The sequence below is a fragment of the Carassius carassius genome, chromosome 32 (assembly GCF_963082965.1).
Source record: "Carassius carassius chromosome 32, fCarCar2.1, whole genome shotgun sequence".
In the NCBI taxonomy this organism is placed as follows: Eukaryota; Metazoa; Chordata; class Actinopteri; order Cypriniformes; family Cyprinidae; genus Carassius; species Carassius carassius.
The window spans coordinates 4498800-4512506 of record NC_081786.1 but is presented as its reverse complement, the minus strand read 5'-3'; the positions used below and the strand labels follow the sequence as shown (position 1 = coordinate 4512506).

General features: G+C 34.6%; 2 protein-coding genes across 3 annotated transcripts; both read left to right on the top strand.

Annotated features, from left to right (window-relative positions):
* Positions 1–95: 95 nt before the first annotated feature.
* On the top strand, positions 96–2300 carry LOC132112444 (serine palmitoyltransferase small subunit A-like). The gene is made up of 2 exons (XM_059519919.1): positions 96–263; positions 1610–2300. The coding sequence occupies exons 1-2, from the start codon at positions 161–163 to the stop codon at positions 1711–1713; spliced, it is 207 nt and encodes a 68-aa protein (XP_059375902.1). The 5' UTR covers positions 96–160; the 3' UTR covers positions 1714–2300.
* Positions 2301–5676: 3376 nt separating this feature from the next.
* LOC132112453 (prolyl hydroxylase EGLN3-like) lies at positions 5677–13506 on the top strand. 2 transcript variants are annotated; one of them, XM_059519932.1, is made up of 5 exons: positions 5677–6208; positions 12791–12910; positions 13000–13136; positions 13220–13293; positions 13389–13506. In XM_059519932.1, exons 1-5 carry the CDS (start codon positions 5714–5716, stop codon positions 13415–13417), a joined length of 855 nt encoding a protein of 284 aa, XP_059375915.1. In that variant the 5' UTR covers positions 5677–5713; the 3' UTR covers positions 13418–13506. The 2 variants fall into 2 exon arrangements, with proteins under 2 accessions (XP_059375915.1, XP_059375916.1); XM_059519933.1 differs by lacking the exon at positions 5677–6208 and adding an exon at positions 10246–10851.
* Positions 13507–13707: the final 201 nt, after the last annotated feature.

Below are 13707 nucleotides of genomic sequence, written 5' to 3'. Positions count from 1 at the left end.
AGCATTACCTGTTTGCGTGTTATCTTTATTTTGTGCGGGCTTTTATTTTGGTACTGCGTGATATCCCTTCATTTTTTTTCCCCAGTAAATGACTTTTATTTTGTTATGATCTGCTCCGGAAGGGAGCGGTGGGACCAACGCGTCGCGAGCCAAAAGAAACATGGCGTTAGCAGATGCCTGGAAACAACTATCTTGGTTTTATTACCAATATGTGCTCGTTACAGCTCTTTATATGTTGGAGCCTTGGGAGAGAACTATCTTCAGTATCCTTTTTTCGTAAAACACGGAGCTTTATGTGTAAGAAACAACATTTGTCAGTTCTTAAGTCCACGTAAGATATCAGGCTGATTCCGTGCTATTCCAGTTTGTCGTGTAATATTGTTATAATGTACTAAAATTCTGTCTTTAACTGATTGAATTAATGTATTTTCGACCAACGTTGACTGTAGAAATCTGGTGTGCCGCTTGTAAATGTATTAAGTTAACGTTAAATCTTTTTTAAGCAACAGCTGATAAGTATTAGTTGCTTTTAAAGTTATATTTGTATCAGGAATTCTATGTAAATTCACATGAATTTAATCGTGGGTAGTTTTGACCCGAATGAGTCACGTAACGTGCTTCTTGTGGGTGTGACTCCTAAGATTTGAATAATTGCCAAAACATGAGCTGATTTTCAGGTCTCTTCCAGGAAGACGATTGTGTGAATAGTTTCACTTGCTTCATCCTCCTTTTCTGTGTTTTACTGTGGTCACCTGAGTAATGTCAGCTGACTAATTTTAGGGCTTGTACATCTGCAATCTTTCTAACCTTAATATATTTGTGTTTCTCTATAGATTCTTCTGATAAAATATCAAATTCAATTAAATGTGTTAAAACAATAATATGTGTTTGTAGCCTGCTGATAAAATGTAAAATTCCTTTAAATTTTACAACTTTATATATATTTTGAAGCTGGCAAAAAAAGTGTTCATAGCTATATGATAAATCTATATTTATTAGAAATATGTTGATTAAAATCTATATAAAATTCAATTAATTATGAGAATTTTACTCTATTTTTAACACATGCAGTACTTGTCAAAAGTTTGGACAACTGTAAAAGCATTAATTCTGCTTCTCTTCTGTACTGACTGTATAAATTGTGTGCGTGTTATTGTATTTGCGAAAGGCCAAAAGGTAGTGAAAGAGCAGGTAACATTTTCCAATTATTCATAATTTCATTGCTCAATTTTAAAGCAATACTCCACTCCAAGGAAAATTGTGCTAAATGCCCAAACTATTCACTAGATGTCAGTCATGGTTTCCTTTTAGTGTTATTATAGTAGCATTGAGATAGTATTATGATTTTTATTAATGTTCTAAACTCTTTCATTTGATGTATTTTCAGTTTTTATTTTCATTTTAAAGTTTTTTTTTTTTTTTTTTTGTGTGTGTCTATGTAGATTATTTCATTTTATTAACATTTTTAGTACATGAAGTTAAACAAAATAGTAAACAAAAACATTTACATTTTTTACACATTTTAAGTTAATTTTTTTTCTTATGGTTGTAGTATACTATAATGATCCTGTCTCCTTCTGCAACATAATTTCCTTAATAAGACTGTCAGATTCCCTCCTGATCACGGTGGCAGCGATGGCCATCTACACCGGTTATGTGTTCATGCCTCAGCACATAATGGCCATATTACACTATTTTGAAGTGGTCCAGTGACATCATCAGCCGGGAGAGATCACGGGGATGCTCTCAACCTTCACCTGGTGGCCAGGACAACGAACTGCTGTAGAACTGTTCACCAAGATGTCTGTGATTCACTTCAACCGAGGACACCGGTGTATGTTGTCGAGTGTGATAGAGGGCTGTCTAAGTGTGTAATTATGTGTGAAGAGCACAGTCTCCAGCTGCAAAAGCACACACTGCCCTTGCTAGAAATATATCCTTTTAAATATAAATATTTTTTTTTGTTAATAATGATTCTTGTTTCATTTTGTGACAGTGGTTTACTCAGATGATAAATATTTTTTGACATAAATGTGTATATTTAATTGTATACATATTTGTAAAGTTTTATAGAGATTTATTTTGGCTGACCTGAAATGATTTGGTTTGCCATAGACTGATGAATTATTGATACTGTTTTTGTCACCACCGGAAATCTATTTTAATCAGACCCTTGTGAGTCCTGCTGTAAATAATTACCTGCGGTGATGTCATTGTTGATACTTCAGAACTGGTTGCTCAGGTCATAAACCGAAAAAAACAAACAAATGCTTAAATAAACTCTTCTTTAATCGACTTGACCTTTGGTGTTTGGGATGACTTTGAGGCTTTTATTCTGCAAATGCTCAGTGTTTCTGCCTAAGAAAAAGTGAGAAACTTGAGCTAAACATATTTTGTTGTATGAAAGTGATTTTTTTATTTTTATTTGGATGTTAAATTTTTTTCTTCTGTTATCTAAAGTTTTAATGCAGTTTGTATGTAAATTTGTATGTATTTTATCAGTAAATAAATATTAACATGATAACAGATGCTATTATATTCCCATTAGTTATGATATAAAATATATGCCTGAATTAAAAGATTTTGAAGATATTTAATGACAGAATTTAAGTCAGCTGATCAACATAGTTTTGTAATAAAGATTTAATCCATTTCAAATGTGCTTTAAATATAATACAAAAAAAAAGACAAAAAAATAAAATTACTATAAATTTAAAATGTAAACTAATATAGTATAAGAATAGTAAAGAACTATACTAATAAAGGACATAGTATCTCATTGATACTACAATCCTACTGAAAGGAAACCATGACTCATATCTAGTATGAAGTCTTACAAGGGCAATTTTAAGATGATTAATATAATTAATATTAAGTATTGATAAAAAATAAAAACAGGCTTGATGTAATTTTTTTTCAAGTACTGGCTCATATAAACATTTATTATACCAAAAGATGGCTGTTAGATATGTATATATATATAAAAAAATCAGTTCTCTTCCGCTTGCTGTTAATAATCAAAACATATTTGTTATGAACTGGGACAACATGAGCGGATATGATTACCGATTATATGTGCATGACTACGTGTCTCAGCACGCATACAAACCACATTTCAATAGGAGGATAATATTTATCAGTTGTTTACAGTGGTTATCTGGTTTAACAAAACATGTAGTTAACCCACGACACACCATATGTTTCTGGGAAACACTTTGTTTTCTTCTCCAGGTTGATCTATAAATATTGATCTTTGCCAAACAGATGCAACTGAAGATCTGGATGAATCCTTTTAGTTTATAGTCAGCTTTGTCACAGCAACCAATCATATCATGTCCAGCTCTCAGATTCATATCATTGGCATGAGCTCAAAATGAAAATAGCAGCTGGTTACACTTTAAACTACAGGATGAGGGTGTTCTCACGTACGCCATCGTGGGTCGTCTGGAGTTTGTACTCTAGATGTACAGCAATGTCCTGCTAGAGTTGCAGTTCTAAGAAGAAGCTCTGCTGGGAAAGGCAGTGCTTCACCTGTTTAGCTGTTAGTACATACACATCCACTTCAGCTTATATTGCACTTTCAACTCTTAAAGGAATAGTTCACCCAAAAATGAACATTTACTCACTCTCTGGTCATCCTAGATTTGGAGAAATTTAGTATTACTCACTTGCTCACAAATGGATACTCTGCAGTGTAATGGGTGCCGTCAGAATGAGAGTCCAAACAGATGATAAAAACATCACAATAATCCACAGCACTCCAGGCCATCAGTTAATATCTTGTGAAGTGAAAACTGTGTTTGTAAGAAACAAATCCATCATTAAGATTCTTTTAACTTTAAACCACTGCTTCCATCTAAAATAGTCCAAAGTATATAACATAACTTCCTTCAGTGAAAAAAAAGTATATCTTCTCTGAATCAGGAGAGAAATATGCACAGATCAAGCACCGTTTACAAGGGAAATTATGTTGGTGGATTTTGACGTGAGAGCTACAGGTTTAAAGTTAAAATGTATAAATTTATTACAGCTTTTCACGTCACAAGATGTTAAACTGATGGACTGGAGTCATGTGGATTATTGTGATGTTTTAATCAGCTGTTTGAACTCATTCTGACGGCACCCATTCACTACAGAGAATCCATGGACGAGTAAGGGGATATAATCCGAAATTTCTTCAAGTCTGTTCTGATGAAGAAACAAACTCATCTACATCTCGGATGGCCTGAGAGTTCATGTTCAGAAAATTATCATCAATTTCTTTAAAGACAAACACAACTCAGGAAAGACACTGTTAGTCGGACCCAAACAGTGATCACGTGCAGGATTGACTACATGCATTATCTTTAAAAAAAAAAGCAGTTGTAAAAGCATTTAATGCACATATAGTGTTGAGTTGACCTCACTTACCCCTGGAAAATGTGAGTTGAACTGGTGGATGTTGTAACGTGAAATGGTTATTTACATCACAACATCATATCATATTCAATTGTGCAACATATGGGTTCCCTCTGACCTTTCTCTCTGCAGAAATCAAAGCCAACAGATAGCTGTCATTTGGGTCAGTACAAATGTCACGTCTGTGATATGGTTTAATTATTTCCATGCTATTTTTAGCAAATCAACATGCATTCTGTGGTGTTTCAAGCCATTTCAGAGCCACATCATATTTAACCCTTTGTGCACTGCAAAGTGAGAACTAGAAAAAGAATTATTAATATTACCATAATAGAAAGTGCAAATAGACTTTCAGTTAACATAATAAAATAAACATGATTAAACACAGCTGAGATTTGATGATAAACTAATTCTGACTATCTGGGGTATTTTTATTTGAAGATGAATGACTGGCAAAATTTCTGGGAAATTTTTCAAAACTTTCTGGACAATTTGTATTATTATTATTTTTAACTTTTAATATAAATTAACTTTGTAAGAAAAAAGTTTAGATTTTCTTAATGACAGAATATTTAATAATAATAATACTAATAGTAATAATAATAAAAAATAAATACATTATTATTATTATTATTATAACAGCATTTTAATGCATTACATGAATAACTATTAGTTATTAGAAATAACAAAAAAATCAGATTTTTTTTATATAAATCTAGAAATGCATTTCTGTTTGTTTGTTCTGAACTTTGAAACTTTAAGTTATGATAAAAAAAAATTTGGATTCTGCACTATTTCAAAGTTGAAACAATCTGTCATGTAATCGTGAACTTTGAAAAGCAGATTTTCTTTACTATCTTTACTATTATTATTTACCAACAGCAACACAAATCAATAATCATTGTAAAAGCATTTCTAATGTCTCAGTGGCATACAAGTCTGATTGTTATTTACATTCACATTTATGCTTTATATACAAATGGTCAGATTTTCCTAATGGTAATAATAATAAATAAAGTATTTTTTTTTATTATTATTACAGCATATTAATGGCTCAGTAACAAATACTGACACTTCAAATCACATCAAATAAATGACTAATGCAATATGACAAGGAGTTATGACTGTTCTTGACATTCACATTTTTCTCTAAGAAGTAATTATTCTATATCAGTGCAAATCTCTTCTGTCTAGGCTTGTGTAAGCTCTAAATTAGGCTTTGACACATGTGACGGTGTTCACGTAGGCATACTCGGACTCTCCCCTTTCATCTGACATCAAGTGCGCGCGGGGCACTTCTGCTGCATTCGACTCGATGGCAGAATATCAGGGAAACCAGGCTGCTGACCAGACCTCTGAAGACCAAACCATTACAAATGATCCGCCCAGGTGTCCAGATCAAACTAGTGGACGCATGGAGCTGCCCAGAGAGCTCAGGAAGCCCCGCAGCAACCGTGCAAAACATAAAGAACACAAACGACTGAACACACACAAACTAGTATTGCAATACATCGTCCCGTGCATGAACTCTTACGGGTTGTGTATAGTTGACAATTTTCTAGGGGACAGAATCGGAGAGCGCGTTGTGCAGGAGGTGAAGCGCATTCATCAGAGTGGCAACATGCAGGATGGACAGTTAGTGAGCCAAAAACTTAACAAAAGCAAAGCTATTCGAGGGGACAAGATTGCATGGGTCGATGGCACCGAAAGCGGCTGCCAAAACATAAGCTATCTGCTGACCCGAATGGACAAGATCATCACGTGCGCAGACGGCAAACTGGACAAGTTCAAAATCAGAGGAAGACATAAGGTGAGTGTCGCTCGTGCACTATACCTCAATGACTCGCTCCTAAAGTTTCCCAAGCATCCAAACATGACAAGTTTAAAAAAATCTGTATACATTGGAAAAAGGCCTATGCATGCTTTAATTTGCAACACAAACTATTCGTCCTAAAAAATAACATTATAAAAGTGTTGCAATGCAAAGTTTCCAAGTTGAGATGCACGCGTAACCTGTTGAGAATAGAGTAGAATTTCGTTGTAGGCCTAATCGTTTTATGTTGTAAAGTCTATAAAGTACTGTGTGATATTTGCTCTTCTTGAAAACGCCCTGCACATTCTCGAGATTGGTGCGCGCACTACATGCGGCTCGTCGGCTCATCAATGGCGGTCAGGCATGATTATAAAATGAGCTCAAAGGCTACTCTAATTAAAAGCCACTGTCATTGAGATAAAAGCATTGGTGACCTCATATACAGTGTTTGAATATTTTTTCTTCATCACGAATTGTTTGACATGTAAGGCGTGCATGAGAGCAGTCTCGCGTCTCTTGCTGTGGTCTGACCCTGACCTGCTGGACGTCATGGACTGAAAATCTGCACAGTTGGGTTGAACTCATAGAAATACACCATGACTGTAGAATGGCATGAATGCAGGATTCTGGGATCTTAAACGGGCGGGGCTTACCGACCTGGAGGGTGTCACGTACAAGTAGGGTTAACTGCAGCCTGGAGTAATGGGCGTGGCAAAAGATGGGCGTGTCGAAAGGTTTCTCGTTGGTGGAAAGAAAGGTAGGGGGCGTGGCAAAAGGTTTAGCGAAAACTGTGTTCCGCCAAAAGGCGAGCCTATTGGCCTATAGATTAATAGAAAGCGATAAATTAAACACATAATCCTATAAAACCAATTGAAATTCATCCAATGTAAAAACAGCGTTAATGATGTAAATAATATTATTTTAAATTACTTTCGAAAGTACCTTCAAAACGGCTTACTGACGTAATCACCACCGCACTTTTAGGTCTTAGTTTATCAATAATCAAAAACAGATTACAATTATTTTTGAGAATACAAACGTCCCTTAACACGGTTACTCGCACTTGCTGTTCTTAAGTTAAAGTCATTTAAAGTCAGCTGTATTTGTTAACATTAGTGAACTAACAAGAACAAACAACGTACAGCTGTATTTTTATTAACTAACAAGTTTAATAAATGCTGTATCAAATGTATTGCTCATGTTAGTTAATACATCAGTCAACAAATTAAACTTTATTGTAAAGTGTTACACTAGAAAACTAGGTTTTGCCTGATAGAGAAAAATTTGTAAAAAGTAAAAAAACGAATAAATTTAAATATTAGTCAGAAGAGTTTAGTAACCTTGTTTTAAGTGACATTAACCAATTAAGCAAACAGACACAGCTTTATCCACTAAAACGTTTATTTAGCTTTCAGTTTCAGTCACCAATTCAAGTAAAAAGATAGGTAGATAGATAGATAGATAGGTAGATAGATAGATAGATAAACCACTCATTCATTAATTCATTCTCTAATAGCAGTCCATAGAACAGAATCCAGCAAACTCTTTGTCTGAATAGAAAGCTGTGAAGATGCCCTTCTTTCCAGCCATCACATCTGCTGAGCTCCAGCTCCACTCTGTGTGTCTTCCTCACATCTGGACTGACAGACTTCCAGTCAACCATACATACACAAGAGAAAAACAAATGTTGAGAGATTCAAACAAGAAGTAACCAATAAGTAGAATAAAATATCCAATAAAAAAAGAAGCGCAAGTGTCTGAGAGTGCAAGTCTGCAGCCAGACCCTTCTCCATTATATTATAATACAACTGTACTACTGACTCTTCACTGAGTACCAAAAATACTTATGCTTCCTGTGCATGGTTTCTAAAAGAATGGAATCAGAAAAAAGTTGACTGGCACTCATCTATACCACAGGTTATACTAATATTTACATTTATTCATTTAGCAGACGCTTTTATTCAAATCGACTTACAAATGAGGTCAGAGTTGAATCAATCAAAAACAACAAAAAGAGCAATGATATATAAGAGCTATAACAAGTCTCAGTTAGCTTAACACAGTACACGTAGCATGGGTTTTTAAATAATATAATAAATAAAAAGAAAACAGATAGAATAGAAAAAGAATAGAGCAAGCTATTTGGTTAATGTGCATGTACCACTCCAACATGTTGGGTTAACTTCAAAAGAGTGAATGTCCTTCGAGTGCACTTTGGGCAATGGTACAGTCAAGGCATGAGGATCTAATACAAGAGGCAAATCATTCAGAGTAAAGTTACTGACAGTGCTTGTCTCCATCTTCTAACGTTGACAATGTGCCTCTGAAGGAAAGTCAGTGTCTTTCTCAGGTGTGGTGGAATGTTGAAAGCAGAATCCATCCACAAGGCTGTTATGAAGCTTCATCAAGGCTGGTGCACTGGCACACATCTGTTCCATCTTCTATCACCACACTGAGCCCTCCTCCTATGATTGCCATTTTACAGTCAGTATCCATCAGGTGTATGGTAGGAAAGGTGTAGCCCGGTCCCCCTTTCATAAAATAAATAAATAAAAAGAATAACAACAAGAACAATAATAATAATAATAATAATAATAATTTCTAATTGTTTTGGTGTTGCTTCTGTTTTTTATTTATTTAGAATATTTGTATTTATATTTATTTTATTTTTTATTTAAAGTATATATATTTTTTTACATACCTTTACTTTTTTTTTTTAAAGTGACTCATGTTCGAACATTAGTAATTTGTCCCAGAACCAAACAATATTTGTATCTGTATGTTTTTATTTGTTTCTAAATTGTATGTTTTATTTTTAATTACATTTTATTTATTTACATTTACATTTAAAAAAGTGACTTAGAAATAGAAGAACATTAGTAATTCGTCACAGAGTCAAACAACATTTGTTTTTTATATGTTTGTAATTGTTTTGGTGTTGCTTCTGTTTTATTTTTTTTATTTAGAATATTTGTATTTATATTTATTTTATTTTTTAATTAAAGTATATATTTTTTTAATTACCTTTACATTTTTTTTTAAAGTGACTCATGCTCAAACATTAGTAATTTGTCCCAGAACCAAACAATATTTGTATCTAAATGTTTTATTTGTTTCTAAATCGTATCTATTTTTAATTACATTTTTTATTTATTTACATTTACAAAGTGACTTACAATAGACGAACATTAGTAATTTGTCATAGTCAAACAACATGTTTGTATTTGTTTTATTGTTGTTTCTGTTTATTTATTTATTTTAGAATATTTTTATGTATTTATATTTGCTTTTTTTAAAAGCGCTTTACAATACACTAATATTTAAATTATTATATTAAACATTGTAAGGCTATACAATATTTATTTCTGAATTGTTTCTATTTATTTATGTTTTTACTTAAAATTTATTTTATTTACATTTAATTTATTTTTTGTTTGTTTTGTTTTTAAAAACGACTTACAATAGACAAACAAGCAATTCGTCACAAAGCAAACATTTATTCAGGCATCTTCATTATATAATGAGGGCTTTCACTTTACCCTTATTGGGTAATCATCAAAGAATGCATCCATGCATTTCCATTTCAATGGATAAAGTATCGCAGTGCCTCCATTCATATGTAAATGATTTTTTAGAACACTGCTGAAGTAGCACGTAGGCGGCGATGTCACGTGACAGTCGTCCTTTTTCACATCGCTGTTTATAATGGCCCAATCATGGCCGTTTCGTTTGTGAAGAGTAAATGATGATTTCATAATTTCATAGCCATTTCAAGGTGGGGGGGGGGGGGGGCATTTGCATTTAAGTTTCCATTTTGACAAATGATCATTTTCAAAATAATACAGGCTACTTTAAAGTATTAAAAGGTCTCCAGCAAGACCAAAAATACTATCCTGAGATTTGAACGCGACAGAATGGAGGATTGGGCTTTCTGAGCCGTCAGTCGCCCCCTAAAGGAAGATGAAATGTGATCACAGGAAACATGTATTGTCCAGCCCTTAGACGTTGAACTTAAACGCACTGAATGGAGTTTTCGTGCGAGTATCCGCCCACTGCAGCGCAACACAGATTCTGCACGTTCCACATGCGCCGCAGGTGCGCTGGGCTCTGATCCTCCAGCGCTCGTGCACCCTCACACAGAGCGATTATAAAGCACCCACAGCCGGCCCCTGTCTGCTGCATGTGCCATACTTTATCCTCTCTTGAGGGACAAGTTCGTGGCATTAGATAGATATCACTTTGAAAAACTTTCGTTCATTTGAATGCAAGGCGCTCGAGACAAAATGCCATTTCTTCAGCACGCACTGGACTCGCAGCTGGAGAGTTTGGCTTTGGAGCAAGTGGTTCCTGCTCTGTTGGACCGAGGCTTCTTTTACATTGACCACTTTCTGGGGGACATCGCGGGCCACATGGTTCTGGGTCAGGTCAAGCGCATGCATTCCTGTGGGCTTCTCAACGACGGGCAGCTGGCCAGAAGAAGCAATGGAGTCTGCAGGAAAAGCATCAGAGGAGATAAAATAACATGGGTTAACGGGACCGAGAGAGGCACGGAGGCTGTCAATTTCTTATTAACACTCATAGACAAACTTATTTCTCTGTGTGGGGGTCAAGTGGGCAAAAATATTCGCGCACGGTCAAAGGTAAGCCTTATTGCATTTCGAAGTGTTGAAAAACTAAGAATGTGTCAGCTGAAAAAGTTTCGTATGTAGCCTATTTGAATTAGATTAGGCTGAACCTTTAGGCTCTTCACATTTTTCTTCAGAAATCAGTCTAAGATGTTGATTTGCTGCTTAAGAATCATGATCAATTCTTTTTATTTATTATTTTTTTAAACCATATTTTTTTTTCTAAAGGGTTAGGGTTAGATGTTTTACAGTTTAAAAGACCAGCATTTTCTTGATTATATAAATATTTTGCAACATTATAAATGTCTTTACTGTCACTTTAAATGACAGTTTGTTTGTTCATCTGGGTGAATACATCTGGCTATTAAGCATTAGTATCTGTCTTTGTTTAGAGAAGGTAAACTTTGGCACACTGTCTTTACTGTGCCTGGTGATGAATGGCAGAGATAGGCTTTCAGTTTCTGCTGTTGTGAACAGTACGTGACTCCTCTCACTGCGCTGCTGTACTCTGGGTTACAGGAGGCCCTGAGTGAAGCAACAGGATGTTCAAGAGCCACTTTGACCAAAGTCAGCTGCGAACACAAGAGTTTTACTCCCTTTAAAGTGTCCTTCTGAAATAAACTGGCTATTTTCTCTTTTTGTTCATCTTGCTTTTTCCTTATTTTATAGTCTGCCGAAAGAAAGTGTTAAATTAATAATTTACACACACATATTTAACAGTCACGTTTATCCAAAGTGATTTACAAATGAGGAATACAAGCAATTTATCATAAAGAGTAAATAATACAAGAAGTGCTGGCAATACAAAGATTCAAGCATTGTCCAGAAGATAAAAATAAGAGAAACCGTGAAAGAATAGAAAAAAAAGTGTTTTTTTTTTGTGTGTTAAATTTAGTTTGAAACAAATAGCTTTTTAATAAGTCAGCAGGTCAAGTTTTGCAGTTAAGTTTGCATGAAAGAGATGAGTTTTAAATAGTTTTATACAAATTTTCAGGGGTTCACACAGCCAGTTCTAAAATCAGATAAAATATTCTTTGCTGCCCTAAAACACTTTTTGTCTATCATCTTTTCTAAAACCTATTATAATCCCTAATAACATAATGACATCCTTGATGGTAAAAAATAATGAAAAAAAGCACTTCCAAATAAAATGAACAGGGGTTAATAACTGAATTGTTTTAGTGCAATTCTTCTTCTTTGATAAGCAGGTAAAGATGATTAACATTTAATAACCCAGTGTTTTGAAATGGTTTCGTACTGACTGCGCATGTGGGCGTAAATGGTTAAGTGAGCTGAATCAGAGCTCTGGATTGTGTACGCTAGTTGGCCGCTGTAGACTCACGCTCAACACGTAGCACTGTCATTAAATCCTCAGCACACTGGCTGCTGGCCAAGCTTGCTCTCTTTAGCCACGCATGTACACACACTCATGCACGCACACACTTCCTCCTCCTCTCTGTGCAGCTACATGTTTACATTGCGTTATGACGACAAACTTGAAAAAAAAAAATCCCATATCAGTTTTTACATATATTATGTTAGGTTACAAGATATATTGTTTTATTTACAACTGATTTATATTTAGATGTAAACATCTCAACTTTAAGAAACTTCTTTTGTTCTGTGTAAAATGTTTTGGCACTCAAACAAATAGATTAGAAATCTAGTAAAGCAGGCAAAGATGCAAATGTGAGCAGAATGTCCAAATAGAAAATGACTTTATTAAGCACGATATGTCGTTGTATAGTCTGCTAGAACACCTTTTTTGGTAGCTTTTGTAAACTTTGCACACTTAATTCTTGTAGCTTGTTCAAGGGGAGAAATGCCTTTAAATAATTTTTGTGTAAAAAATGACAATAATTCATTAGCATGTTTACCTGGAAACAGGCTTTTCTGGGATAAACTGTAATGTAAAATGCCTATCAAGCTTAGTTTCACATGTCTTTTTTTTCAGGCGATGGTGGCTTGCTATCCAGGAAATGGAGCAGGATATGTGAAACATGTAGATAACCCTAATGCAGACGGCCGCTGCGTCACCTGTATTTACTATCTGAATAAAAACTGGAATGCAAAGGTAGACTTTTCATTACTTTATTTCAAATGTCGTTTCCAAAATATTTATGGTACATTTTTAATTAATCAAATGTCACTGTTTGTTTTTAGGAGCATGGTGGAATGCTAAGGATCTTTCCTGAAGGAAAACCTTATGTAGCCGACATTGAGCCTTTGTTTGATAGACTTCTGCTTTTCTGGTCAGATCGTCGAAACCCTCATGAAGTTCAACCGTCGTATGCTACAAGGTTAGTATTGGAGTTCATGTTACAGATGTATATGTCAATATGATTTTGTGGCATCATGCTAAGGTGTCTGTTTTGTGTCACAGGTATGCAATCACTGTGTGGTACTTTGATTCAGAAGAAAGAGCTGAAGCAAAAAGAAAATTCAGAGATCTGACAGGTTAGTTCAGCCAAAATCATCAGAATCTGTGTATTTTTTTTTTTAAGTCTAAGCCTTATTCTAATTATCTAATTGTTTAAACCTTTATATTTCAGCCATCTCACAGAAAGGTTCATCATCTTAACAGAAATACACTGGCCTGTCTCCGCCGAGAGGATTTATTTTGTCTACTGTCTTCTTTGCCTTTTTTTCTATATTTTACATGACTTGTTGCACTAAAGGTACCTCTCCCCAAACTTTGTATTTGTGATTTACTACGTTTGAATCCGGTCCTTTAAATAAGTGAAGAGTCCATTGAATAACCCGCTGCTAACGTAAAGACGATTTTGTGCAAAATGTGAGAATCTTAAGACTGATTAATGCATTATTAGATGTTTATTGAAATTAAATTCTTCTTTTAGAGCTATATTGTCT